The sequence below is a fragment of the Paralichthys olivaceus genome, chromosome 12 (assembly GCF_024713975.1).
Source record: "Paralichthys olivaceus isolate ysfri-2021 chromosome 12, ASM2471397v2, whole genome shotgun sequence".
NCBI lineage: Eukaryota > Metazoa > Chordata > Actinopteri > Pleuronectiformes > Paralichthyidae > Paralichthys > Paralichthys olivaceus.
The window spans coordinates 25,311,458-25,337,442 of record NC_091104.1 but is presented as its reverse complement, the minus strand read 5'-3'; the positions used below and the strand labels follow the sequence as shown (position 1 = coordinate 25,337,442).

Here is a 25,985-nt window from a genome sequence, read left to right as displayed (position 1 = left end):
ATGTGATAGTGTCTATGATGTCAAACTTGACTTTGATTGTTTAATGTAATTTATCTTTACTTCAAAGCCATCAATACCAGGTTCAGTGCCTATAAGAGTTATGGAGGAGACCTTATGAGCACAACAGCTCCAAAACTAGACCACAGATCCACAAATCTTCGATACACAAGACCGTCAGAAGACAGTATATACTTCAGTACACATATATAATACCCCTATATTTAGCCAACATGCCAAAGAACAAGTCAGGAAGGGTAAGTTTTCTAAGCAGGACACATCAACGATTTTATTTTATTTTTCCCATGTTTGTCTCAAACTCAAAAAATGTTTTTCTGTGAGGGGATGGACTTTAAATGAACCCATCACATTGGTGCTAATGCTAGAATGCTAGCAGTAGCATACTAGGGATTGTTTTTAATTTGTGTGTGCACTGTGTGGTGAAATATCTCGCAAGTCACGTAATCAAACGTAATTGTTGATAATAATAATAAATATTGTAGTTAATTAGTTATATCATTAGCTATATATTGTTTGTTTTTCATTTAATCAATAATCGTGTAAATCGTGAAACTGTGATATTTCCTCTGGCTCTGTGCCAAAATTTCATATCGTGATGTCCATAGTATGTAGAGACTGTATTTAACAGAATTGAAGAAACTGTATTTAAATGTACTGGTGGTTAAATCAATGATTTGTTGGTCTGGTTCATCAACATTTAATTCAAAGTGAGTGTGGGACTGTGTTTTTAACAGGTTATATGTTTGTTTGTGTCTTTCAGGTGCCAGACCACGAGAAATTGTTTGAGGACCTCCTTGAGGCAAAGCAGAATTTGGATTCTAAGAATATGCATCTGGCTCATGAAAATGCCAGTCTGAAGATCGCCATGTCCTGCAAAGAAGCTTCATGGAAAAAGGAAAAGGAGAGCATGCAGAATGCAGATTATGAAAAACTCAAGGAAGAACTACAGCTCGACCTTAAGGATGCCAAGAAAGAGTTGAGGCTCCAAGAGAAGGACTACAGGTCCTTGAGTACTCGTTGTCAAAGCCAGCAGGCAGAGATCCACAAGATCAGACATGACCTAAAGCAAAGGTGCAACCACGTCAATGAGCTGGAGTACTCCATTAAACAGAGGGAACAGGTGATCGACAGGACGGTGCATGAGAAAATGGCACTGGAAGAGGAAATCAATGAGCTCACAACCAAGCTCAAAGCTATGGGGACAAAAGTTCTCCAGAGCGAGCCTGACTGGCAGTCAGAAATAAAGGCTCTGAAGCACGAGCTCAGCCGTGAGCAGGCAGAGAAGGAGGCTGGCTCCAGTAGAATCAAGGAGCTAGAGAGACAGCTCAAGGTCACAGAAGAGAAGTGGGTGACCAAACATGAGGCCAGAATTGTCCAAACTGATCAGCTGATCAACAGTCTCACCAGTCAAAATAGGGCACTGGAAGCCAGCAACAAGAAACTCCTGTCCATGCAGCAAGCCATGGAGGCAAGGATCCTTCAGAACAAGAATGAGTGGGAGACTAAAGTTAACACTCTGGAGGACCATCTCAGTTGGGAGCGGGTGGAGAAGGAGGCTGGCTCCAATCGAATCAAGGAGCTGGAGAGACAGCTCAAGGTCACAGAAGAGAAGTGGGTGACCAAACATGAGGCCAGAATTGTTTTTACGGATCAGGTGATCAACAGTCTCACCAGTCAGAATATGGCACTGGAAGCCAGCAACAAGAAACTCCTGTCCATGCAGCAAGCCATCGAGGCAAGGATCCTCCAGAACAAGACTGAGTGGGAGAAGAAAGTTAACACTCTGGAGGACCATCTCAGTAGTGAGCAGGCTGAGAAGGAGGATGGCTTCACAAAAATCAAGGAGCTGGAGAAACTGGTCAGCAATACTGAGCAGATGTGGGCGGCCAAGCATGAGGCAGACATAAAGCTGCTCATTTTGAAACAGATCAAGCTTCAGGTAAGTCACATCAGCTCTGTTTGATCTGAATAAGAACTTGTTGCACTTTAAGTTTGTTTCTTATTCAGACTTTTGAAAGAGAAAATATCTAAACACTTGTCGTCTCTGTCTTTTCAGGAACTGGCCTTGATGACCGATAAGGACAAGGCAAGGATCCAAAAGGAGCAAAAGAAAGCAAAGAAAGAGGCCCAGAAGAGGCAAAAGAAGGAGCTGCAAGAGAAGAAGAAGCAGGAGCAGAGAGACAAACTAGACAGAGAGAAGGAGGAGAGGCGGCAAAAGAAATGAAGAAAATACTTACATTTAGGGCATTTAGCAGATGCTTTTGTCCAAAGCAACTTACAATAAGTACATTTGTCACAAGAGAGAAACCATTCTTAAAAAAATAAAGACATTTGAAATTGAATCAATCATCTCTTGTTTCTTCCTCAATACACCCTGGTGTTCATTTTGTAAGTCATTGTTCCATATAGAGTCAAATATATGATGTGTATATGATGTGATTGAAAGCTAGTAATGTCCAATGGGTGCAGGTCGAGGAGGGCATGCAGTGTCCTCGAGCTCTCAGTCAGGCTCCACCCCTCGCTCCTACTAATGTGGTCACTTCTGATTTTAAAAAACAAGATGTATTTTCAGACTTTCATTCTTCATATTTTAGATTCACATCTAAAAAGAAATGATTGTAGGGCTCATATCATGGAAAACTGTTTGTTTAATATCACATTTAACTGACAGTGTCTGTGATGTCCCATGTGACAGTTTGTGTGATGTCCCATGTGACAGCTTCTGTGATGTCACATGTGACAGTGTCTATGATGTCAAACTTGACTTTGATTGTTTAATGTAATTTATCTTTACTTCAAAGCCATCAATACCAGGTTCAGTGCCTATAAGAGTTATGGAGGAGACCTTATGAGCACAACAGCTCCAAAACTAGACCACAGATCCACAAATCTTCGATACACAAGACCGTCAGAAGACAGTATATACTTCAGTACACATATATAATACCCCTATATTTAGCCAACATGCCAAAGAACAAGTCAGGAAGGGTAAGTTTTCTAAGCAGGACACATCAACGATTTTATTTTATTTTTCCCATGTTTGTCTCAAACTCAAAAAATGTTTTTCTGTGAGGGGATGGACTTTAAATGAACCCATCACATTGGTGCTAATGCTAGAATGCTAGCAGTAGCATACTAGTGATTGTTTTTAATTTGTGTGTGCACTGTGTGGTGAAATCTCTCGCAAGTCACGTAATCAAACGTAATTGTTGATAATAATAATAAATATTGTAGTTAATTAGTTATATCATTAGCTATATATTGTTTGTTTTTCATTTAATCAATAATCGTGTAAATCGTGAAACTGTGATATTTCCTCTGGCTCTGTGCCAAAATTTCATATCGTGATGTCCATAGTATGTAGAGACTGTATTTAACAGAATTGAAGAAACTGTATTTAAATGTACTGGTGGTTAAATCAATGATTTGTTGGTCTGGTTCATCAACATTTAATTCAAAGTGAGTGTGGGACTGTGTTTTTAACAGGTTATATGTTTGTTTGTGTCTTTCAGGTGCCAGACCACGAGAAATTGTTTGAGGACCTCCTTGAGGCAAAGCAGAATTTGGATTCTAAGAATATGCATCTGGCTCATGAAAATGCCAGTCTGAAGATCGCCATGTCCTGCAAAGAAGCTTCATGGAAAAAGGAAAAGGAGAGCATGCAGAATGCAGATTATGAAAAACTCAAGGAAGAACTACAGCTCGACCTTAAGGATGCCAAGAAAGAGTTGAGGCTCCAAGAGAAGGACTACAGGTCCTTGAGTACTCGTTGTCAAAGCCAGCAGGCAGAGATCCACAAGATCAGACATGACCTAAAGCAAAGGTGCAACCACGTCAATGAGCTGGAGTACTCCATTAAACAGAGGGAACAGGTGATCGACAGGACGGTGCATGAGAAAATGGCACTGGAAGAGGAAATCAATGAGCTCACAACCAAGCTCAAAGCTATGGGGACAAAAGTTCTCCAGAGCGAGCCTGACTGGCAGTCAGAAATAAAGGCTCTGAAGCACGAGCTCAGCCGTGAGCAGGCAGAGAAGGAGGCTGGCTCCAGTAGAATCAAGGAGCTAGAGAGACAGCTCAAGGTCACAGAAGAGAAGTGGGTGACCAAACATGAGGCCAGAATTGTCCAAACTGATCAGCTGATCAACAGTCTCACCAGTCAAAATAGGGCACTGGAAGCCAGCAACAAGAAACTCCTGTCCATGCAGCAAGCCATGGAGGCAAGGATCCTTCAGAACAAGAATGAGTGGGAGACTAAAGTTAACACTCTGGAGGACCATCTCAGTTGGGAGCGGGTGGAGAAGGAGGCTGGCTCCAATCGAATCAAGGAGCTGGAGAGACAGCTCAAGGTCACAGAAGAGAAGTGGGTGACCAAACATGAGGCCAGAATTGTTTTTACGGATCAGGTGATCAACAGTCTCACCAGTCAGAATATGGCACTGGAAGCCAGCAACAAGAAACTCCTGTCCATGCAGCAAGCCATCGAGGCAAGGATCCTCCAGAACAAGACTGAGTGGGAGAAGAAAGTTAACACTCTGGAGGACCATCTCAGTAGTGAGCAGGCTGAGAAGGAGGCTGGCTTCACAAAAATCAAGGAGCTGGAGAAACTGGTCAGCAATACTGAGCAGATGTGGGCGGCCAAGCATGAGGCAGACATAAAGCTGCTCATTTTGAAACAGATCAAGCTTCAGGTAAGTCACATCAGCTCTGTTTGATCTGAATAAGAACTTGTTGCACTTTAAGTTTGTTTCTTATTCAGACTTTTGAAAGAGAAAATATCTAAACACTTGTCGTCTCTGTCTTTTCAGGAACTGGCCTTGATGACCGATAAGGACAAGGCAAGGATCCAAAAGGAGCAAAAGAAAGCAAAGAAAGAGGCCCAGAAGAGGCAAAAGAAGGAGCTGCAAGAGAAGAAGAAGCAGGAGCAGAGAGACAAACTAGACAGAGAGAAGGAGGAGAGGCGGCAAAAGAAATGAAGAAAATACTTACATTTAGGGCATTTAGCAGATGCTTTTGTCCAAAGCAACTTACAATAAGTACATTTGTCACAAGAGAGAAACCATTCTTAAAAAAATAAAGACATTTGAAATTGAATCAATCATCTCTTGTTTCTTCCTCAATACACCCTGGTGTTCATTTTGTAAGTCATTGTTCCATATAGAGTCAAATATATGATGTGTATATGATGTGATTGAAAGCTAGTAATGTCCAATGGGTGCAGGTCGAGGAGGGCATGCAGTGTCCTCGAGCTCTCAGTCAGGCTCCACCCCTCGCTCCTACTAATGTGGTCACTTCTGATTTTAAAAAACAAGATGTATTTTCAGACTTTCATTCTTCATATTTTAGATTCACATCTAAAAAGAAATGATTGTAGGGCTCATATCATGGAAAACTGTTTGTTTAATATCACATTTAACTGACAGTGTCTGTGATGTCCCATGTGACAGTTTGTGTGATGTCCCATGTGACAGCTTCTGTGATGTCACATGTGACAGTGTCTATGATGTCAAACTTGACTTTGATTGTTTAATGTAATTTATCTTTACTTCAAAGCCATCAATACCAGGTTCAGTGCCTATAAGAGTTATGGAGGAGACCTTATGAGCACAACAGCTCCAAAACTAGACCACAGATCCACAAATCTTCGATACACAAGACCGTCAGAAGACAGTATATACTTCAGTACACATATATAATACCCCTATATTTAGCCAACATGCCAAAGAACAAGTCAGGAAGGGTAAGTTTTCTAAGCAGGACACATCAACGATTTTATTTTATTTTTCCCATGTTTGTCTCAAACTCAAAAAATGTTTTTCTGTGAGGGGATGGACTTTAAATGAACCCATCACATTGGTGCTAATGCTAGAATGCTAGCAGTAGCATACTAGTGATTGTTTTTAATTTGTGTGTGCACTGTGTGGTGAAATCTCTCGCAAGTCACGTAATCAAACGTAATTGTTGATAATAATAATAAATATTGTAGTTAATTAGTTATATCATTAGCTATATATTGTTTGTTTTTCATTTAATCAATAATCGTGTAAATCGTGAAACTGTGATATTTCCTCTGGCTCTGTGCCAAAATTTCATATCGTGATGTCCATAGTATGTAGAGACTGTATTTAACAGAATTGAAGAAACTGTATTTAAATGTACTGGTGGTTAAATCAATGATTTGTTGGTCTGGTTCATCAACATTTAATTCAAAGTGAGTGTGGGACTGTGTTTTTAACAGGTTATATGTTTGTTTGTGTCTTTCAGGTGCCAGACCACGAGAAATTGTTTGAGGACCTCCTTGAGGCAAAGCAGAATTTGGATTCTAAGAATATGCATCTGGCTCATGAAAATGCCAGTCTGAAGATCGCCATGTCCTGCAAAGAAGCTTCATGGAAAAAGGAAAAGGAGAGCATGCAGAATGCAGATTATGAAAAACTCAAGGAAGAACTACAGCTCGACCTTAAGGATGCCAAGAAAGAGTTGAGGCTCCAAGAGAAGGACTACAGGTCCTTGAGTACTCGTTGTCAAAGCCAGCAGGCAGAGATCCACAAGATCAGACATGACCTAAAGCAAAGGTGCAACCACGTCAATGAGCTGGAGTACTCCATTAAACAGAGGGAACAGGTGATCGACAGGACGGTGCATGAGAAAATGGCACTGGAAGAGGAAATCAATGAGCTCACAACCAAGCTCAAAGCTATGGGGACAAAAGTTCTCCAGAGCGAGCCTGACTGGCAGTCAGAAATAAAGGCTCTGAAGCACGAGCTCAGCCGTGAGCAGGCAGAGAAGGAGGCTGGCTCCAGTAGAATCAAGGAGCTAGAGAGACAGCTCAAGGTCACAGAAGAGAAGTGGGTGACCAAACATGAGGCCAGAATTGTCCAAACTGATCAGCTGATCAACAGTCTCACCAGTCAAAATAGGGCACTGGAAGCCAGCAACAAGAAACTCCTGTCCATGCAGCAAGCCATGGAGGCAAGGATCCTTCAGAACAAGAATGAGTGGGAGACTAAAGTTAACACTCTGGAGGACCATCTCAGTTGGGAGCGGGTGGAGAAGGAGGCTGGCTCCAATCGAATCAAGGAGCTGGAGAGACAGCTCAAGGTCACAGAAGAGAAGTGGGTGACCAAACATGAGGCCAGAATTGTTTTTACGGATCAGGTGATCAACAGTCTCACCAGTCAGAATATGGCACTGGAAGCCAGCAACAAGAAACTCCTGTCCATGCAGCAAGCCATCGAGGCAAGGATCCTCCAGAACAAGACTGAGTGGGAGAAGAAAGTTAACACTCTGGAGGACCATCTCAGTAGTGAGCAGGCTGAGAAGGAGGCTGGCTTCACAAAAATCAAGGAGCTGGAGAAACTGGTCAGCAATACTGAGCAGATGTGGGCGGCCAAGCATGAGGCAGACATAAAGCTGCTCATTTTGAAACAGATCAAGCTTCAGGTAAGTCACATCAGCTCTGTTTGATCTGAATAAGAACTTGTTGCACTTTAAGTTTGTTTCTTATTCAGACTTTTGAAAGAGAAAATATCTAAACACTTGTCGTCTCTGTCTTTTCAGGAACTGGCCTTGATGACCGATAAGGACAAGGCAAGGATTCAAAAGGAGCAAAAGAAAGCAAAGAAAGAGGCAGAGAAGAGGAAAAAGAAGGAGCTGCAAGAGAAGAAGAAGCAGGAGCAGAGAGACAAACTAGACAGAGAGAAGGAGGAGAAGCGGCAAAAGAAATGAAGAAAATATTTACATTTAGGGCATTTAGCAGATGCTTTTGTCCAAAGCAACTTACAATAAGTACATTTGTCACAAGAGAGAAACCATTCTTAAAAAAGTAAAGACATTTGAAATTGAATCAATCATCTCTTGTTTCTTCCTCAATACACCCTGGTGTTCATTTTGTAAGTCATTGTTCCATATAGAGTCAAATATATGATGTGTATATGATGTGATTGAAAGCTAGTAATGTCCAATGGGTGCAGGTCGAGGAGGGCATGCAGTGTCCTCGAGCTCTCAGTCAGGCTCCACCCCTCGCTCCTACTAATGTGGTCACTTCTGATTTTTAAAAACAAGATGTATTTTCAGACTTTCATTCTTCACAATTTAGATTCACATCTAAAAAGAAATGATTGTAGGGCTCATATCATGGAAAACTGTTTGTTTAATATCACATTTAACTGACAGTGTCTGTGATGTCCCATGTGACAGTTTGTGTGATGTCCCATGTGACAGCTTCTGTGATGTCACATGTGATAGTGTCTATGATGTCAAACTTGACTTTGATTGTTTAATGTAATTTATCTTTACTTCAAAGCCATCAATACCAGGTTCAGTGCCTATAAGAGTTATGGAGGAGACCTTATGAGCACAACAGCTCCAAAACTAGACCACAGATCCACAAATCTTCGATACACAAGACCGTCAGAAGACAGTATATACTTCAGTACACATATATAATACCCCTATATTTAGCCAACATGCCAAAGAACAAGTCAGGAAGGGTAAGTTTTCTAAGCAGGGCACATCAACGATTTTATTTTATTTTTCCCATGTTTGTCTCAAACTCAAAAAATGTTTTTCTGTGAGGGGATGGACTTTAAATGAACCCATCACATTGGTGCTAATGCTAGAATGCTAGCAGTAGCATACTAGTGATTGTTTTTAATTTGTGTGTGCACTGTGTGGTGAAATCTCTCGCAAGTCACGTAATCAAACGTAATTGTTGATAATAATAATAAATATTGTAGTTAATTAGTTATATCATTAGCTATATATTGTTTGTTTTTCATTTAATCAATAATCGTGTAAATCGTGAAACTGTGATATTTCCTCTGGCTCTGTGCCAAAATTTCATATCGTGATGTCCATAGTATGTAGAGACTGTATTTAACAGAATTGAAGAAACTGTATTTAAATGTACTGGTGGTTAAATCAATGATTTGTTGGTCTGGTTCATCAACATTTAATTCAAAGTGAGTGTGGGACTGTGTTTTTAACAGGTTATATGTTTGTTTGTGTCTTTCAGGTGCCAGACCACGAGAAATTGTTTGAGGACCTCCTTGAGGCAAAGCAGAATTTGGATTCTAAGAATATGCATCTGGCTCATGAAAATGCCAGTCTGAAGATCGCCATGTCCTGCAAAGAAGCTTCATGGAAAAAGGAAAAGGAGAGCATGCAGAATGCAGATTATGAAAAACTCAAGGAAGAACTACAGCTCGACCTTAAGGATGCCAAGAAAGAGTTGAGGCTCCAAGAGAAGGACTACAGGTCCTTGAGTACTCGTTGTCAAAGCCAGCAGGCAGAGATCCACAAGATCAGACATGACCTAAAGCAAAGGTGCAACCACGTCAATGAGCTGGAGTACTCCATTAAACAGAGGGAACAGGTGATCGACAGGACGGTGCATGAGAAAATGGCACTGGAAGAGGAAATCAATGAGCTCACAACCAAGCTCAAAGCTATGGGGACAAAAGTTCTCCAGAGCGAGCCTGACTGGCAGTCAGAAATAAAGGCTCTGAAGCACGAGCTCAGCCGTGAGCAGGCAGAGAAGGAGGCTGGCTCCAGTAGAATCAAGGAGCTAGAGAGACAGCTCAAGGTCACAGAAGAGAAGTGGGTGACCAAACATGAGGCCAGAATTGTCCAAACTGATCAGCTGATCAACAGTCTCACCAGTCAAAATAGGGCACTGGAAGCCAGCAACAAGAAACTCCTGTCCATGCAGCAAGCCATGGAGGCAAGGATCCTTCAGAACAAGAATGAGTGGGAGACTAAAGTTAACACTCTGGAGGACCATCTCAGTTGGGAGCGGGTGGAGAAGGAGGCTGGCTCCAATCGAATCAAGGAGCTGGAGAGACAGCTCAAGGTCACAGAAGAGAAGTGGGTGACCAAACATGAGGCCAGAATTGTTTTTACGGATCAGGTGATCAACAGTCTCACCAGTCAGAATATGGCACTGGAAGCCAGCAACAAGAAACTCCTGTCCATGCAGCAAGCCATCGAGGCAAGGATCCTCCAGAACAAGACTGAGTGGGAGAAGAAAGTTAACACTCTGGAGGACCATCTCAGTAGTGAGCAGGCTGAGAAGGAGGCTGGCTTCACAAAAATCAAGGAGCTGGAGAAACTGGTCAGCAATACTGAGCAGATGTGGGCGGCCAAGCATGAGGCAGACATAAAGCTGCTCATTTTGAAACAGATCAAGCTTCAGGTAAGTCACATCAGCTCTGTTTGATCTGAATAAGAACTTGTTGCACTTTAAGTTTGTTTCTTATTCAGACTTTTGAAAGAGAAAATATCTAAACACTTGTCGTCTCTGTCTTTTCAGGAACTGGCCTTGATGACCGATAAGGACAAGGCAAGGATCCAAAAGGAGCAAAAGAAAGCAAAGAAAGAGGCCCAGAAGAGGCAAAAGAAGGAGCTGCAAGAGAAGAAGAAGCAGGAGCAGAGAGACAAACTAGACAGAGAGAAGGAGGAGAGGCGGCAAAAGAAATGAAGAAAATACTTACATTTAGGGCATTTAGCAGATGCTTTTGTCCAAAGCAACTTACAATAAGTACATTTGTCACAAGAGAGAAACCATTCTTAAAAAAATAAAGACATTTGAAATTGAATCAATCATCTCTTGTTTCTTCCTCAATACACCCTGGTGTTCATTTTGTAAGTCATTGTTCCATATAGAGTCAAATATATGATGTGTATATGATGTGATTGAAAGCTAGTAATGTCCAATGGGTGCAGGTCGAGGAGGGCATGCAGTGTCCTCGAGCTCTCAGTCAGGCTCCACCCCTCGCTCCTACTAATGTGGTCACTTCTGATTTTTAAAAACAAGATGTATTTTCAGACTTTCATTCTTCATATTTTAGATTCACATCTAAAAAGAAATGATTGTAGGGCTCATATCATGGAAAACTGTTTGTTTAATATCACATTTAACTGACAGTGTCTGTGATGTCCCATGTGACAGTTTGTGTGATGTCCCATGTGACAGCTTCTGTGATGTCACATGTGACAGTGTCTATGATGTCAAACTTGACTTTGATTGTTTAATGTAATTTATCTTTACTTCAAAGCCATCAATACCAGGTTCAGTGCCTATAAGAGTTATGGAGGAGACCTTATGAGCACAACAGCTCCAAAACTAGACCACAGATCCACAAATCTTCGATACACAAGACCGTCAGAAGACAGTATATACTTCAGTACACATATATAATACCCCTATATTTAGCCAACATGCCAAAGAACAAGTCAGGAAGGGTAAGTTTTCTAAGCAGGACACATCAACGATTTTATTTTATTTTTCCCATGTTTGTCTCAAACTCAAAAAATGTTTTTCTGTGAGGGGATGGACTTTAAATGAACCCATCACATTGGTGCTAATGCTAGAATGCTAGCAGTAGCATACTAGTGATTGTTTTTAATTTGTGTGTGCACTGTGTGGTGAAATCTCTCGCAAGTCACGTAATCAAACGTAATTGTTGATAATAATAATAAATATTGTAGTTAATTAGTTATATCATTAGCTATATATTGTTTGTTTTTCATTTAATCAATAATCGTGTAAATCGTGAAACTGTGATATTTCCTCTGGCTCTGTGCCAAAATTTCATATCGTGATGTCCATAGTATGTAGAGACTGTATTTAACAGAATTGAAGAAACTGTATTTAAATGTACTGGTGGTTAAATCAATGATTTGTTGGTCTGGTTCATCAACATTTAATTCAAAGTGAGTGTGGGACTGTGTTTTTAACAGGTTATATGTTTGTTTGTGTCTTTCAGGTGCCAGACCACGAGAAATTGTTTGAGGACCTCCTTGAGGCAAAGCAGAATTTGGATTCTAAGAATATGCATCTGGCTCATGAAAATGCCAGTCTGAAGATCGCCATGTCCTGCAAAGAAGCTTCATGGAAAAAGGAAAAGGAGAGCATGCAGAATGCAGATTATGAAAAACTCAAGGAAGAACTACAGCTCGACCTTAAGGATGCCAAGAAAGAGTTGAGGCTCCAAGAGAAGGACTACAGGTCCTTGAGTACTCGTTGTCAAAGCCAGCAGGCAGAGATCCACAAGATCAGACATGACCTAAAGCAAAGGTGCAACCACGTCAATGAGCTGGAGTACTCCATTAAACAGAGGGAACAGGTGATCGACAGGACGGTGCATGAGAAAATGGCACTGGAAGAGGAAATCAATGAGCTCACAACCAAGCTCAAAGCTATGGGGACAAAAGTTCTCCAGAGCGAGCCTGACTGGCAGTCAGAAATAAAGGCTCTGAAGCACGAGCTCAGCCGTGAGCAGGCAGAGAAGGAGGCTGGCTCCAGTAGAATCAAGGAGCTAGAGAGACAGCTCAAGGTCACAGAAGAGAAGTGGGTGACCAAACATGAGGCCAGAATTGTCCAAACTGATCAGCTGATCAACAGTCTCACCAGTCAAAATAGGGCACTGGAAGCCAGCAACAAGAAACTCCTGTCCATGCAGCAAGCCATGGAGGCAAGGATCCTTCAGAACAAGAATGAGTGGGAGACTAAAGTTAACACTCTGGAGGACCATCTCAGTTGGGAGCGGGTGGAGAAGGAGGCTGGCTCCAATCGAATCAAGGAGCTGGAGAGACAGCTCAAGGTCACAGAAGAGAAGTGGGTGACCAAACATGAGGCCAGAATTGTTTTTACGGATCAGGTGATCAACAGTCTCACCAGTCAGAATATGGCACTGGAAGCCAGCAACAAGAAACTCCTGTCCATGCAGCAAGCCATCGAGGCAAGGATCCTCCAGAACAAGACTGAGTGGGAGAAGAAAGTTAACACTCTGGAGGACCATCTCAGTAGTGAGCAGGCTGAGAAGGAGGCTGGCTTCACAAAAATCAAGGAGCTGGAGAAACTGGTCAGCAATACTGAGCAGATGTGGGCGGCCAAGCATGAGGCAGACATAAAGCTGCTCATTTTGAAACAGATCAAGCTTCAGGTAAGTCACATCAGCTCTGTTTGATCTGAATAAGAACTTGTTGCACTTTAAGTTTGTTTCTTATTCAGACTTTTGAAAGAGAAAATATCTAAACACTTGTCGTCTCTGTCTTTTCAGGAACTGGCCTTGATGACCGATAAGGACAAGGCAAGGATCCAAAAGGAGCAAAAGAAAGCAAAGAAAGAGGCCCAGAAGAGGCAAAAGAAGGAGCTGCAAGAGAAGAAGAAGCAGGAGCAGAGAGACAAACTAGACAGAGAGAAGGAGGAGAGGCGGCAAAAGAAATGAAGAAAATACTTACATTTAGGGCATTTAGCAGATGCTTTTGTCCAAAGCAACTTACAATAAGTACATTTGTCACAAGAGAGAAACCATTCTTAAAAAAATAAAGACATTTGAAATTGAATCAATCATCTCTTGTTTCTTCCTCAATACACCCTGGTGTTCATTTTGTAAGTCATTGTTCCATATAGAGTCAAATATATGATGTGTATATGATGTGATTGAAAGCTAGTAATGTCCAATGGGTGCAGGTCGAGGAGGGCATGCAGTGTCCTCGAGCTCTCAGTCAGGCTCCACCCCTCGCTCCTACTAATGTGGTCACTTCTGATTTTTAAAAACAAGATGTATTTTCAGACTTTCATTCTTCATATTTTAGATTCACATCTAAAAAGAAATGATTGTAGGGCTCATATCATGGAAAACTGTTTGTTTAATATCACATTTAACTGACAGTGTCTGTGATGTCCCATGTGACAGTTTGTGTGATGTCCCATGTGACAGCTTCTGTGATGTCACATGTGACAGTGTCTATGATGTCAAACTTGACTTTGATTGTTTAATGTAATTTATCTTTACTTCAAAGCCATCAATACCAGGTTCAGTGCCTATAAGAGTTATGGAGGAGACCTTATGAGCACAACAGCTCCAAAACTAGACCACAGATCCACAAATCTTCGATACACAAGACCGTCAGAAGACAGTATATACTTCAGTACACATATATAATACCCCTATATTTAGCCAACATGCCAAAGAACAAGTCAGGAAGGGTAAGTTTTCTAAGCAGGACACATCAACGATTTTATTTTATTTTTCCCATGTTTGTCTCAAACTCAAAAAATGTTTTTCTGTGAGGGGATGGACTTTAAATGAACCCATCACATTGGTGCTAATGCTAGAATGCTAGCAGTAGCATACTAGTGATTGTTTTTAATTTGTGTGTGCACTGTGTGGTGAAATCTCTCGCAAGTCACGTAATCAAACGTAATTGTTGATAATAATAATAAATATTGTAGTTAATTAGTTATATCATTAGCTATATATTGTTTGTTTTTCATTTAATCAATAATCGTGTAAATCGTGAAACTGTGATATTTCCTCTGGCTCTGTGCCAAAATTTCATATCGTGATGTCCATAGTATGTAGAGACTGTATTTAACAGAATTGAAGAAACTGTATTTAAATGTACTGGTGGTTAAATCAATGATTTGTTGGTCTGGTTCATCAACATTTAATTCAAAGTGAGTGTGGGACTGTGTTTTTAACAGGTTATATGTTTGTTTGTGTCTTTCAGGTGCCAGACCACGAGAAATTGTTTGAGGACCTCCTTGAGGCAAAGCAGAATTTGGATTCTAAGAATATGCATCTGGCTCATGAAAATGCCAGTCTGAAGATCGCCATGTCCTGCAAAGAAGCTTCATGGAAAAAGGAAAAGGAGAGCATGCAGAATGCAGATTATGAAAAACTCAAGGAAGAACTACAGCTCGACCTTAAGGATGCCAAGAAAGAGTTGAGGCTCCAAGAGAAGGACTACAGGTCCTTGAGTACTCGTTGTCAAAGCCAGCAGGCAGAGATCCACAAGATCAGACATGACCTAAAGCAAAGGTGCAACCACGTCAATGAGCTGGAGTACTCCATTAAACAGAGGGAACAGGTGATCGACAGGACGGTGCATGAGAAAATGGCACTGGAAGAGGAAATCAATGAGCTCACAACCAAGCTCAAAGCTATGGGGACAAAAGTTCTCCAGAGCGAGCCTGACTGGCAGTCAGAAATAAAGGCTCTGAAGCACGAGCTCAGCCGTGAGCAGGCAGAGAAGGAGGCTGGCTCCAGTAGAATCAAGGAGCTAGAGAGACAGCTCAAGGTCACAGAAGAGAAGTGGGTGACCAAACATGAGGCCAGAATTGTCCAAACTGATCAGCTGATCAACAGTCTCACCAGTCAAAATAGGGCACTGGAAGCCAGCAACAAGAAACTCCTGTCCATGCAGCAAGCCATGGAGGCAAGGATCCTTCAGAACAAGAATGAGTGGGAGACTAAAGTTAACACTCTGGAGGACCATCTCAGTTGGGAGCGGGTGGAGAAGGAGGCTGGCTCCAATCGAATCAAGGAGCTGGAGAGACAGCTCAAGGTCACAGAAGAGAAGTGGGTGACCAAACATGAGGCCAGAATTGTTTTTACGGATCAGGTGATCAACAGTCTCACCAGTCAGAATATGGCACTGGAAGCCAGCAACAAGAAACTCCTGTCCATGCAGCAAGCCATCGAGGCAAGGATCCTCCAGAACAAGACTGAGTGGGAGAAGAAAGTTAACACTCTGGAGGACCATCTCAGTAGTGAGCAGGCTGAGAAGGAGGCTGGCTTCACAAAAATCAAGGAGCTGGAGAAACTGGTCAGCAATACTGAGCAGATGTGGGCGGCCAAGCATGAGGCAGACATAAAGCTGCTCATTTTGAAACAGATCAAGCTTCAGGTAAGTCACATCAGCTCTGTTTGATCTGAATAAGAACTTGTTGCACTTTAAGTTTGTTTCTTATTCAGACTTTTGAAAGAGAAAATATCTAAACACTTGTCGTCTCTGTCTTTTCAGGAACTGGCCTTGATGACCGATAAGGACAAGGCAAGGATCCAAAAGGAGCAAAAGAAAGCAAAGAAAGAGGCCCAGAAGAGGCAAAAGAAGGAGCTGCAAGAGAAGAAGAAGCAGGAGCAGAGAGACAAACTAGACAGAGAGAAGGAGGAGAGGCGGCAAAAGAAATGAAGAAAATACTTACATTTAGGGCATTTAGCAGATGCTTTTGTCCAAAGCAACTTACAATAAGTACATTTGTCACAAGAGAGAAACCATTCTTAAAAAAATAAAGACATTTGAAATTGAATCAATCATCTCTTGTTTCTTCCTCAATACACCCTGGTGTTCATTTTGTAAGTCATTGTTCCATATAGAGTCAAATATATGATGTGTATATGATGTGATTGAAAGCTAGTAATGTCCAATGGGTGCAGGTCGAGGAGGGCATGCAGTGTCCTCGAGCTCTCAGTCAGGCTCCACCCCTCGCTCCTACTAATGTGGTCACTTCTGATTTTTAAAAACAAGATGTATTTTCAGACTTTCATTCTTCATATTTTAGATTCACATCTAAAAAGAAATGATTGTAGGGCTCATATCATGGAAAACTGTTTGTTTAATATCACATTTAACTGACAGTGTCTGTGATGTCCCATGTGACAGTTTGTGTGATGTCCCATGTGACAGCTTCTGTGATGTCACATGTGACAGTGTCTATGATGTCAAACTTGACTTTGATTGTTTAATGTAATTTATCTTTACTTCAAAGCCATCAATACCAGGTTCAGTGCCTATAAGAGTTATGGAGGAGACCTTATGAGCACAACAGCTCCAAAACTAGACCACAGATCCACAAATCTTCGATACACAAGACCGTCAGAAGACAGTATATACTTCAGTACACATATATAATACCCCTATATTTAGCCAACATGCCAAAGAACAAGTCAGGAAGGGTAAGTTTTCTAAGCAGGACACATCAACGATTTTATTTTATTTTTCCCATGTTTGTCTCAAACTCAAAAAAAATTTTTCTGTGAGGTGATGGACTTTAAATGAACCCATCACATTGGTGCTAATGCTTGAATGCTAGCAGTAGCATACTAGTGATTTTTTTAAATTCGTGTGTGCACTGCGTGGTGAAATCTCTCGCAAGTCACGTAATTAAATGTAATTGTTGATAATAATAATAAATATTGTAGTTAATTAGTTATATCATTAGCCATATATTGTTTGTTTTTCATTTAATCAATAATCGTGTAAATCGTGAAACCGTGATATTTCCTCTGGCTCTGCACCAAAATTTCATATCGTGACGTCCATAGTATGTAGAGACTGTATTTAACAGAATTGAAGAAACTGTATTTAAATGTACTGGTGGTTAAATCAATGATTTGTTGGTCTGGTTCATCAACATTTAATTCAAAGTGAGTGTGGGACTGTGTTTTTAACAGTTATTTGTTTGTTTGTGTCTTTCAGGTGCCAGACCACGAGAAATTGTTTGAGGACCTCCTTGAGGCAAAGCAGAATTTGGATTCTAAGAATATGCATCTGGCTCATGAAAATGCCAGTCTGAAGATCGCCATGTCCTGCAAAGAAGCTTCATGGAAAAAGGAAAAGGAGAGCATGCAGAATGCAGATTATGAAAAACTCAAGGAAGAACTACAGCTCGACCTTAAGGATGCCAAGAAAGAGTTGAGGCTCCAGGAGAAGGACTACAGGTCCTTGAGTACTCGTTGTCAAAGCCAGCAGGCAGAGATCCACAAGATCAGACATGACCTTAAGCAAAGGTGCAACCACGTCAATGAGCTGGAGTACTCCATTAAACAGAGGGAACAGGTGATCGACAGGACGGTGCATGAGAAAATGGCACTGGAAGAGGAAATCAATGAGCTCACAACCAAGCTCAAAGCTATGGGGACAAAAGTTCTCCAGAGCGAGCCTGACTGGCAGTCAGAAATAAAGGCTCTGAAGCACGAGCTCAGCCGTGAGCAGGCAGAGAAGGAGGCTGGCTCCAGTAGAATCAAGGAGCTAGAGAGACAGCTCAAGGTCACAGAAGAGAAGTGGGTGACCAAACATGAGGCCAGAATTGTCCAAACTGATCAGCTGATCAACAGTCTCACCAGTCAAAATAGGGCACTGGAAGCCAGCAACAAGAAACTCCTGTCCATGCAGCAAGCCATGGAGGCAAGGATCCTCCAGAACAAGAATGAGTGGGAGACTAAAGTTAACACTCTGGAGGACCATCTCAGTTGTGAGCGGGTGGAGAAGGAGGCTGGCTCCAATCGAATCAAGGAGCTGGAGAGACAGCTCAAGGTCACAGAAGAGAAGTGGGTGACCAAACATGAGGCCAGAATTGTCTATACGGATCAGGTGATCAACAGTCTCACCAGTCAGAATATGGCACTGGAAGCCAACAACCAGAGGCTCATCGCCATGCAGCAAGCCATCGAGGCAAGGATCCTCCAGAACAAGACTGAGTGGAAGAAGAAAGTTAACACTCTGGAGGACCATCTCAGTAGTGAGCAGGCTGAGAAGGAGGCTGGCTTCACAAAAATCAAGGAGCTGGAGAAACTGGTCAGCAATACTGAGCAGATGTGGGCGGCCAAGCATGAGGCAGACATAAAGCTGCTCATTTTGAAACAGATCAAGCTTCAGGTAAGTCACATCAGCTCTGTTTGATCTGAATAAGAACTTGTTGCACTTTAAGTTTGTTTCTTATTCAGACTTTTGAAAGAGAAAATATCTAAACACTTGTCGTCTCTGTCTTTTCAGGAACTGGCCTTGATGACCGATAAGGACAAGGCAAGGATCCAAAAGGAGCAAAAGAAAGCAAAGAAAGAGGCAGAGAAGAGGCAAAAGAAGGAGCTGCAAGAGAAGAAGAAGCAGGAGCAGAGAGACAAACTAGACAGAGAGAAGGAGGAGAGGCGGCAAAAGAAATGAAGAAAATACTTACATTTAGGGCATTTAGCAGATGCTTTTGTCCAAAGCAACTTACAATAAGTACATTTGTCACAACAGAGAAACCATTCTTAAAAAAGTAAAGACATTTGAAATTGAATCAATCATCTCTTGTTTCTTCCTCAATACACCCTGGTGTTCATTTTGTAAGTCATGGTTCCATATAGAGTCAAATATATGATGTGTATATGATGTGATTGAAAGCTAGTAATGTCCAATGGGTGCAGGTCAAGGAGGGCATGCAGTGTCCTCGAGCTCTCAGTCAGGCTCCACCCCTCGCTCCTACTAATGTGGTCACTTCTGATTTTTAAAAACAAGATGTATTTTCAGACTTTCATTCTTCACATTTTAGATTCACATCTAAAAAGAAATGATTGTAGGGCTCATGTCATGGAAAACTGTTTGTTTAATATCACATTTAACTGACAGTGTCTGTGATGTCCCATGTGACAGTTTGTGTGATGTCCCATGTGACAGCTTCTGTGATGTCACATGTGACAGTGTCTATGATGTCAAACTTGACTTTGATTGTTTAATGTAATTTATCTTTACTTCAAAGCCATCAATACCAGGTTCAGTGCCTATAAGAGTTATGGAGGAGACCTTATGAGCACAACAGCTCCAAAACTAGACCACAGATCCACAAATCTTCGATACACAAGACCGTCAGAAGACAGTATATACTTCAGTACACATATATAATACCCCTATATTTAGCCAACATGCCAAAGAACAAGTCAGGAAGGGTAAGTTTTCTAAGCAGGACACATCAACGATTTTATTTTATTTTTCCCATGTTTGTCTCAAACTCAAAAAATGTTTTTCTGTGAGGGGATGGACTTTAAATGAACCCATCACATTGGTGCTAATGCTAGAATGCTAGCAGTAGCATACTAGTGATTGTTTTTAATTTGTGTGTGCACTGCGTGGTGAAATCTCTCGCAAGTCACGTAATTAAACGTAATTGTTGATAATAATAATAAATATTGTAGTTAATTAGTTATATCATTAGCTATATATTGTTTGTTTTTCATTTAATCAATAATCGTGTAAATCGTGAAACCGTGATATTTCCTCTGGCTCTGCGCCAAAATTTCATATCGTGACGTCCATAGTATGTAGAGACTGTATTTAACAGAATTGAAGAAACTGTATTTAAATGTACTGGTGGTTAAATCAATGATTTGTTGGTCTGGTTCATCAACATTTAATTCAAAGTGAGTGTGGGACTGTGTTTTTAACAGTTATATGTTTGTTTGTGTCTTTTAGGTGCCAGACCACGAGAAATTGTTTGAGGACCTCCTTGAGGCAAAGCAGAATTTGGATTCTAAGAATATGCATCTGGCTCATGAAAATGCCAGTCTGAAGATCGCCATGTCCTGCAAAGAAGCTTCATGGAAAAAGGAAAAGGAGAGCATGCAGAATGCAGATTATGAAAAACTCAAGGAAGAACTACAGCTCGACCTTAAGGATGCCAAGAAAGAGTTGAGGCTCCAAGAGAAGGACTACAGGTCCTTGAGTACTCGTTGTCAAAGCCAGCAGGCAGAGATCCACAAGATCAGACATGACCTTAAGCAAAGGTGCAACCACGTCAATGAGCTGGAGTACTCCATTAAACAGAGGGAACAGGTGATCGACAGGACGGTGCATGAGAAAATGGCACTGGAAGAGGAAATCAATGAGCTCACAACCAAGCTCAAAGCTATGGGGACAAAAGTTCTCCAGAGCGAGCCTGACTGGCAGTCAGAAATAAAGGCTCTGAAGCACGAGCTCAGCCGTGAGCAGGCAGAGAAGGAGGCTGGCTCCAGTAGAATCAAGGAGCTAGAGAGACAGCTCAAGGTCACAGAAGAGAAGTGGGTGACCAAACATGAGGCCAGAATTGTCCAAACTGATCAGCTGATCAACAGTCTCACCAGTCAAAATAGGGCACTGGAAGCCAGCAACAAGAAACTCCTGTCCATGCAGCAAGCCATGGAGGCAAGGATCCTCCAGAACAAGAATGAGTGGGAGACTAAAGTTAACACTCTGGAGGACCATCTCAGTTGTGAGCGGGTGGAGAAGGAGGCTGGCTCCAATCGAATCAAGGAGCTGGAGAGACAGCTCAAGGTCACAGAAGAGAAGTGGGTGACCAAACATGAGGCCAGAATTGTCCATACGGATCAGGTGATCAACAGTCTCACCAGTCAGATTATGGCACTGGAAGCCAGCAACAAGAAACTCCTGTCCATGCAGCAAGCCATCGAGGCAAGGATCCTCCAGAACAAGACTGAGTGGGAGAAGAAAGTTAACACTCTGGAGGACCATCTCAGTAGTGAGCAGGCTGAGAAGGAGGCTGGCTTCACAAAAATCAAGGAGCTGGAGAAACTGGTCAGCAATACTGAGCAGATGTGGGCGGCCAAGCATGAGGCAGACATAAAGCTGCTCATTTTGAAACAGATCAAGCTTCAGGTAAGTCACATCAGCTCTGTTTGATCTGAATAAGAACTTGTTGCACTTTAAGTTTGTTTCTTATTCAGACTTTTGAAAGAGAAAATATCTAAACACTTGTCGTCTCTGTCTTTTCAGGAACTGGCCTTGATGACCGATAAGGACAAGGCAAGGATCCAAAAGGAGCAAAAGAAAGCAAAGAAAGAGGCAGAGAAGAGGCAAAAGAAGGAGCTGCAAGAGAAGAAGAAGCAGGAGCAGAGAGACAAACTAGACAGAGAGAAGGAGGAGAAGCGGCAAAAGAAATGAAGAAAATATTGACATTTAGGGCATTTAGCAGATGCTTTTGTCCAAAGCAACTTACAATAAGTACATTTGTCACAAGAGAGAAACCATTCTTAAAAAAGTAAAGACATTTGAAATTGAATCAATCATCTCTTGTTTCTTCCTCAATACACCCTGGTGTTCATTTTGTAAGTCATGGTTCCATATAGAGTCAAATATATGATGTGTATATGATGTGATTGAAAGCTAGTAATGTCCAATGGGTGCAGGTCGAGGAGGGCATGCAGTGTCCTCGAGCTCTCAGTCAGGCTCCACCCCTCGCTCCTACTAATGTGGTCACTTCTGATTTTTAAAAACAAGATGTATTTTCAGACTTTCATTCTTCACATTTTAGATTCACATCTAAAAAGAAATGATTGTAGGGCTCATATCATGGAAAACTGTTTGTTTAATATCACATTTAACTGACAGTGTCTGTGATGTCCCATGTGACAGTGTCTGTGATGTCCCATGTGACAGTGTCTGTGATGTCCCATGTGACAGTGTCTGTGATGTCCCATGTGACAGTGTCTGTGATGTCCATAGACTGGTTTTATCTGTATTCAATTACCCCTGCCTCCCCTGTGTATGTAAGTCTCCTTTCACCACCCCGTCGTCGTTTCTCCTTCATTTGTCTCATGTGAGTTTTATAGTGTTTACTGGTCTCGACCCTTGTTTGCGACTGTTTAGCCATTTTGGAGTTCTGTGTGCTTTTGGATTACCTTGTTTTTTCTGTTTTGGGATTTTGACCCTTTTTACCCTGCTTGATTTAAGGACACGTTCTGTTTCACCTAATGTCTCTGCATCGTGTGTCCTCCTGTTTCCAATAAACCTGACAAAGATCCACCGCTGCTCTCCAAAACTTGGATTCATCTTCCACTTACTCTGGAGTGACCAGCCTGTCCCTGACCAAGGCCTGATTTTACTCAGCATGGAGGTTCAAATGAGTAGGGGCAGAGATATTGCATACCCATCTTCTACGTTCATTCTATAAAAAACATGCTACAGAAAAAGATGGGATTAGAACATGTTTGACACAGGTGTTATATAGTGCGCTATAGATGTGGACCTCATTGGGGCAGTGCTATATCCTGTGGAAGGTTATTTTAATCCCAATAATAATGTGTAACCATTCTGTGGGGTGACACTTTACCTTTAGTTGCACTGAACAAGGGAACAAAAACAATCAGAGTAAATCCTAAATGTGTATATCAATTTCGAAACAGCTTTAAACCTTCTTGGTGTTGTCATAAAATCAAAATAAACAGGAATGTGTGTGATTGCCTGTATGTAGAAGAAACAGGAGGATATCTGGGTTTGTTTGATCAGACTGGTGAACAGTAACAGTGCAAGTGATGCTCATTCTACTATGATGAATACACTTGCACTTTAACCTTATCCATCCTTGATTCGGCATTTGTTTTTCTGTATTTTTTTCGTAAATTTCTTTAGATTGGTCGATATTCCTCTTGTCTTTGTATGTGGATGAATTGTCTGTGCACCTTTGTTTGCTCCTGCCTTGAATTGCCAGTTGGGCGATAAATAAAGTAATTTGGATTTAATTTAATTGTAACAGCAACTGGAATATGGTACTAGTATCTATTTCTCTTAACATCGTCTTTATTGTTTGGTTACAAGGTTTTAGTTCTGTCTGAAGTAGAAAGAAAACCCAGCTGTCCATGTGCGGGTGTCAAGCTTGAGTGTAACAGTATTACAATCATAATAAAACATACAAGACAACAATATGTGCTATCTTAATGCTACATCAAGTTCTGTGCTTAGCATCATGTCAGAACGTGATTTACGATGGACAGCCAATGTGTGATAATGATCATTAATATGTTGCTCCACATTGGAGATGGATGGGAGTGGATGATCGGATCACACTTTTAATAACACAATCTGACCCATGCCCCTTGTAGGCGGGTTTCCAATAGCAACACGTCAAGGACAGTACTCTTTTCATGAGACATTATCTGCTGGATGTGTAATTACATATGAACTGGCCCAGCAAGGAAACCTTTACATGAAGGACCCCGTCACCTTAGAAGCACACTTCACTTGGTTAGTCCTGGACCAAAACCTGGTGTTTTCTGAGACTGCACCACAGTGACAGTTATGATGTCCTTATTGTTTATTTTATGATCAACAGTATGATTAACTTCAGTTGTATGGTAACTGTAGGCATGTCATGTGTTTTATTGCTTTGATACTGCTGTGATATTGCCTTTTGTGCTGACAGACATTCAATGAGTTAAAAACAATACACATAAAAAAAACCAAATCAATTAAAAGACAGGAGACAGAGTGTAATATACAAACATCCCACACTAAGAGGTCTCAGTGGAATGAACAAGATAATGACTTTGTCACTCTTTCCAATTAGCCTGAATATTGGTTGATGATATCTCTTGCATACTGGTATGACATCAGTCTCTTTATGAGGTATTCCCAGATGGAACATATGCAGAAGTAGTCAGACATGTCGTCTTTGTTAATAACTTTACAACGCTACGCTCATGTTACTGTGAGTCTCTGAGAGTCTCACACTGACCTATGAACAGTTTGACGAGAGTTTGATGATGCTGTGTGTGGAAGTAACAGTGTCAGTTAATTGATTCATGACACTAAAAACACGCCATCGACAGGTTCATTATATAGAGGTGTCAGAGTTTAACAAAATGATTATTTATTTACCAAAAACCTTTTAACAGGGACAAACAATGTAGAAACCTCTAAACTTAATAGTTTGCAGTTGATGCTTTCAAGGGATTGAGGCCATTTACATTTTACTGTGTGTGTGTGTGTGTGTGTGTGTGTGTGTGTAGTCTTGGATGATGAAGTGATGTCTTACCATATCTGTGTCAGACACCGGTCCAAAGCTGGTCACATAGATGTCAGTCTTCACTTCAGTTACTCGGTCTGCGAGGACAAAGGATGACATTCAGTGTTGAAAAACAAAGTACACGACAAAAACTAACTTATACAACTTGTGAGACACAGATAATTTAAATCACATTCCAAATTTTCAAATGTTATTTGTATAGCCAATATTCACTAAGACATCCTCTGTCCTTAACCCTCAACAAGAGTAATTTGTCAAAATTAAAGTAGCAGAGACTGACACATCCTGACATTTAGTGCTCAAGATGAATCAAGCGTCAAAAACAATCCTCAAGTATCTTTCATTTGACCCAATTCCTTCAGTTTGCAACACAAGTTTTATGGTATTTATTTCAAGTCCAAACCCAAACTGTTATCATCTCCTTCAGAAACACAGACAGCATTGTCAGACTGTATTTAATGGCAGAGTAGCACTCTGTGTGTACAACTGGTGTTTAAGCACCAGCATTTGGATTTGTCAAAGAAGAGGTGAGATAAAACACAAGCCATTCATAAGGTTGCCGAACATTAGTTCACACCTCAATAGGCAGTGAACGCAACAATGACAAACAATTACCATGGTAAAAAGTTAGCAAGTGAGCGGAGCCATGTTCAACAGCTACTGGATGAATCTACTGTCAGACCAATTATTTTTCTTTTGACTGAATCTGTTTCTCATTTCCTTCTTTAATTGTGTTTGGTGTCTGGGGCAGTTTGGCCAAGGTCCATTACAGGAAATAAAACAAAAAACTAATGGTTGGTTGGATGATGGTCAGGATGATTTGTAGTTGCAGATGAAAATAGTACGCAATTAAATCAGTCTTTGAAACACATACATTAATTATTTTAGGGAATAGTTTCAGTGAGTCCATTAGCTCCTTTGACATTATTAGCCTATATTATTGAATTAAGCTTCTGCCAGTGTTGGATTTCTCTCCAGATCGGGGTCTGTTGAGGGCAGCCACAGTCTGTGTTGGGTCTATTTATCCTCAGGTGTATGTGGGGCTGTGCTGAGCCCCTCTCAGATCTTGTCTCTTTTTTTATTTGTGCATGTTAGCCCATGGATCAAACAGTTCGAGGACCCGTGAAATGCACAGAGAGTTTAAAGTAGCTGCTGCCAGAGAAAATGGAGTAGATAAGATAAGAGCTCTGACAATAAACCAAAATACTGAGCTGAAAGGAGATTAAAAAAATAACCTAAAGCATTGAGTGATAATTTCCAGCCTTTCAAACAAGTCAAGATGATACACTATTAATAAAATGATATACTGATTATAGCTGGTTTAGGGCCCAGATACAGAGAGAATTGCACTTCTCTTCATTCTCCATTCTCTTCTTTGTCCATCCATGAAGCTGCAAGTGGTTAACTTCGCATTCCCTCAGCTTCATCACGTACTTAATGTCACCGAGGTATAAACGCAGAGCAAGGTGCCACATTTCATCTTGTGTGAACAGAGTGTCAGGCAGCCATACAAACGGAGCTCTGAGTGATTCCTGTGTGTGGAGGCATGTTGCAGTAATCTGTCAGTCTCACAGTGCCTGGGATCATTTACTCTACAACTAACACAGAAAAGATCAACTAC

At 41.2% G+C, this 25,985-nt stretch overlaps 9 protein-coding genes across 9 annotated transcripts in view; 8 read left to right on the top strand and 1 right to left on the bottom strand.

The window, feature by feature from the left end:
• The window catches only part of gabra2a (gamma-aminobutyric acid type A receptor subunit alpha2a), a 64,446-nt gene that overhangs the window by 31,618 nt on the left and 6,843 nt on the right, over positions 1–25,985 (bottom strand). Inside the window, exon 4 of the mRNA XM_020084751.2 lies at positions 24,374–24,441. Within this exon, the coding sequence (XP_019940310.1) occupies positions 24,374–24,441 (68 nt within the window). The remainder of the gene's footprint in view (positions 1–24,373; positions 24,442–25,985) is intronic.
• On the top strand, positions 68–2,360 carry LOC138412312 (calponin homology domain-containing protein DDB_G0272472-like). The gene is made up of 3 exons (XM_069535953.1): positions 68–254; positions 779–1,957; positions 2,075–2,360. The coding sequence occupies exons 1-3, from the start codon at positions 231–233 to the stop codon at positions 2,240–2,242; spliced, it is 1,371 nt and encodes a 456-aa protein (XP_069392054.1). The 5' UTR covers positions 68–230; the 3' UTR covers positions 2,243–2,360.
• On the top strand, positions 2,641–5,112 carry LOC138412307 (calponin homology domain-containing protein DDB_G0272472-like). Its single transcript, XM_069535947.1, has 3 exons — positions 2,641–3,006; positions 3,531–4,709; positions 4,827–5,112. The coding sequence occupies exons 1-3, from the start codon at positions 2,983–2,985 to the stop codon at positions 4,992–4,994; spliced, it is 1,371 nt and encodes a 456-aa protein (XP_069392048.1). The 5' UTR covers positions 2,641–2,982; the 3' UTR covers positions 4,995–5,112.
• On the top strand, positions 5,389–7,864 carry LOC138412311 (uncharacterized). Its single transcript, XM_069535952.1, has 3 exons — positions 5,389–5,758; positions 6,283–7,461; positions 7,579–7,864. Exons 1-3 carry the CDS (start codon positions 5,735–5,737, stop codon positions 7,744–7,746), a joined length of 1,371 nt encoding a protein of 456 aa, XP_069392053.1. The 5' UTR covers positions 5,389–5,734; the 3' UTR covers positions 7,747–7,864.
• Positions 8,312–10,616, top strand: LOC138412310 (calponin homology domain-containing protein DDB_G0272472-like). Its single transcript, XM_069535951.1, has 3 exons — positions 8,312–8,510; positions 9,035–10,213; positions 10,331–10,616. The coding sequence occupies exons 1-3, from the start codon at positions 8,487–8,489 to the stop codon at positions 10,496–10,498; spliced, it is 1,371 nt and encodes a 456-aa protein (XP_069392052.1). The 5' UTR covers positions 8,312–8,486; the 3' UTR covers positions 10,499–10,616.
• LOC138412309 (calponin homology domain-containing protein DDB_G0272472-like) lies at positions 10,756–13,368 on the top strand. The gene is made up of 3 exons (XM_069535950.1): positions 10,756–11,262; positions 11,787–12,965; positions 13,083–13,368. The coding sequence occupies exons 1-3, from the start codon at positions 11,239–11,241 to the stop codon at positions 13,248–13,250; spliced, it is 1,371 nt and encodes a 456-aa protein (XP_069392051.1). The 5' UTR covers positions 10,756–11,238; the 3' UTR covers positions 13,251–13,368.
• LOC138412308 (calponin homology domain-containing protein DDB_G0272472-like) lies at positions 13,508–16,120 on the top strand. Its single transcript, XM_069535949.1, has 3 exons — positions 13,508–14,014; positions 14,539–15,717; positions 15,835–16,120. Exons 1-3 carry the CDS (start codon positions 13,991–13,993, stop codon positions 16,000–16,002), a joined length of 1,371 nt encoding a protein of 456 aa, XP_069392050.1. The 5' UTR covers positions 13,508–13,990; the 3' UTR covers positions 16,003–16,120.
• Positions 16,260–18,871, top strand: LOC138412305 (calponin homology domain-containing protein DDB_G0272472-like). The gene is made up of 3 exons (XM_069535945.1): positions 16,260–16,766; positions 17,290–18,468; positions 18,586–18,871. Exons 1-3 carry the CDS (start codon positions 16,743–16,745, stop codon positions 18,751–18,753), a joined length of 1,371 nt encoding a protein of 456 aa, XP_069392046.1. The 5' UTR covers positions 16,260–16,742; the 3' UTR covers positions 18,754–18,871.
• Positions 19,013–22,365, top strand: LOC138412306 (calponin homology domain-containing protein DDB_G0272472-like). Its single transcript, XM_069535946.1, has 3 exons — positions 19,013–19,517; positions 20,041–21,219; positions 21,337–22,365. Exons 1-3 carry the CDS (start codon positions 19,494–19,496, stop codon positions 21,502–21,504), a joined length of 1,371 nt encoding a protein of 456 aa, XP_069392047.1. The 5' UTR covers positions 19,013–19,493; the 3' UTR covers positions 21,505–22,365.

Coding starts and splice junctions, on each gene's coding strand:
- LOC138412312 (XM_069535953.1), top strand. CDS start 231: ATGCCAAAGAACAAGTCAGGAAGG. Junction 255..778: donor CAAAGAACAAGTCAGGAAGG/GTAAGTTTTCTA, acceptor TGTGTCTTTCAG/GTGCCAGACCACGAGAAATT. Junction 1,958..2,074: donor TGAAACAGATCAAGCTTCAG/GTAAGTCACATC, acceptor CTGTCTTTTCAG/GAACTGGCCTTGATGACCGA.
- LOC138412307 (XM_069535947.1), top strand. CDS start 2,983: ATGCCAAAGAACAAGTCAGGAAGG. Junction 3,007..3,530: donor CAAAGAACAAGTCAGGAAGG/GTAAGTTTTCTA, acceptor TGTGTCTTTCAG/GTGCCAGACCACGAGAAATT. Junction 4,710..4,826: donor TGAAACAGATCAAGCTTCAG/GTAAGTCACATC, acceptor CTGTCTTTTCAG/GAACTGGCCTTGATGACCGA.
- LOC138412311 (XM_069535952.1), top strand. CDS start 5,735: ATGCCAAAGAACAAGTCAGGAAGG. Junction 5,759..6,282: donor CAAAGAACAAGTCAGGAAGG/GTAAGTTTTCTA, acceptor TGTGTCTTTCAG/GTGCCAGACCACGAGAAATT. Junction 7,462..7,578: donor TGAAACAGATCAAGCTTCAG/GTAAGTCACATC, acceptor CTGTCTTTTCAG/GAACTGGCCTTGATGACCGA.
- LOC138412310 (XM_069535951.1), top strand. CDS start 8,487: ATGCCAAAGAACAAGTCAGGAAGG. Junction 8,511..9,034: donor CAAAGAACAAGTCAGGAAGG/GTAAGTTTTCTA, acceptor TGTGTCTTTCAG/GTGCCAGACCACGAGAAATT. Junction 10,214..10,330: donor TGAAACAGATCAAGCTTCAG/GTAAGTCACATC, acceptor CTGTCTTTTCAG/GAACTGGCCTTGATGACCGA.
- LOC138412309 (XM_069535950.1), top strand. CDS start 11,239: ATGCCAAAGAACAAGTCAGGAAGG. Junction 11,263..11,786: donor CAAAGAACAAGTCAGGAAGG/GTAAGTTTTCTA, acceptor TGTGTCTTTCAG/GTGCCAGACCACGAGAAATT. Junction 12,966..13,082: donor TGAAACAGATCAAGCTTCAG/GTAAGTCACATC, acceptor CTGTCTTTTCAG/GAACTGGCCTTGATGACCGA.
- LOC138412308 (XM_069535949.1), top strand. CDS start 13,991: ATGCCAAAGAACAAGTCAGGAAGG. Junction 14,015..14,538: donor CAAAGAACAAGTCAGGAAGG/GTAAGTTTTCTA, acceptor TGTGTCTTTCAG/GTGCCAGACCACGAGAAATT. Junction 15,718..15,834: donor TGAAACAGATCAAGCTTCAG/GTAAGTCACATC, acceptor CTGTCTTTTCAG/GAACTGGCCTTGATGACCGA.
- LOC138412305 (XM_069535945.1), top strand. CDS start 16,743: ATGCCAAAGAACAAGTCAGGAAGG. Junction 16,767..17,289: donor CAAAGAACAAGTCAGGAAGG/GTAAGTTTTCTA, acceptor TGTGTCTTTCAG/GTGCCAGACCACGAGAAATT. Junction 18,469..18,585: donor TGAAACAGATCAAGCTTCAG/GTAAGTCACATC, acceptor CTGTCTTTTCAG/GAACTGGCCTTGATGACCGA.
- LOC138412306 (XM_069535946.1), top strand. CDS start 19,494: ATGCCAAAGAACAAGTCAGGAAGG. Junction 19,518..20,040: donor CAAAGAACAAGTCAGGAAGG/GTAAGTTTTCTA, acceptor TGTGTCTTTTAG/GTGCCAGACCACGAGAAATT. Junction 21,220..21,336: donor TGAAACAGATCAAGCTTCAG/GTAAGTCACATC, acceptor CTGTCTTTTCAG/GAACTGGCCTTGATGACCGA.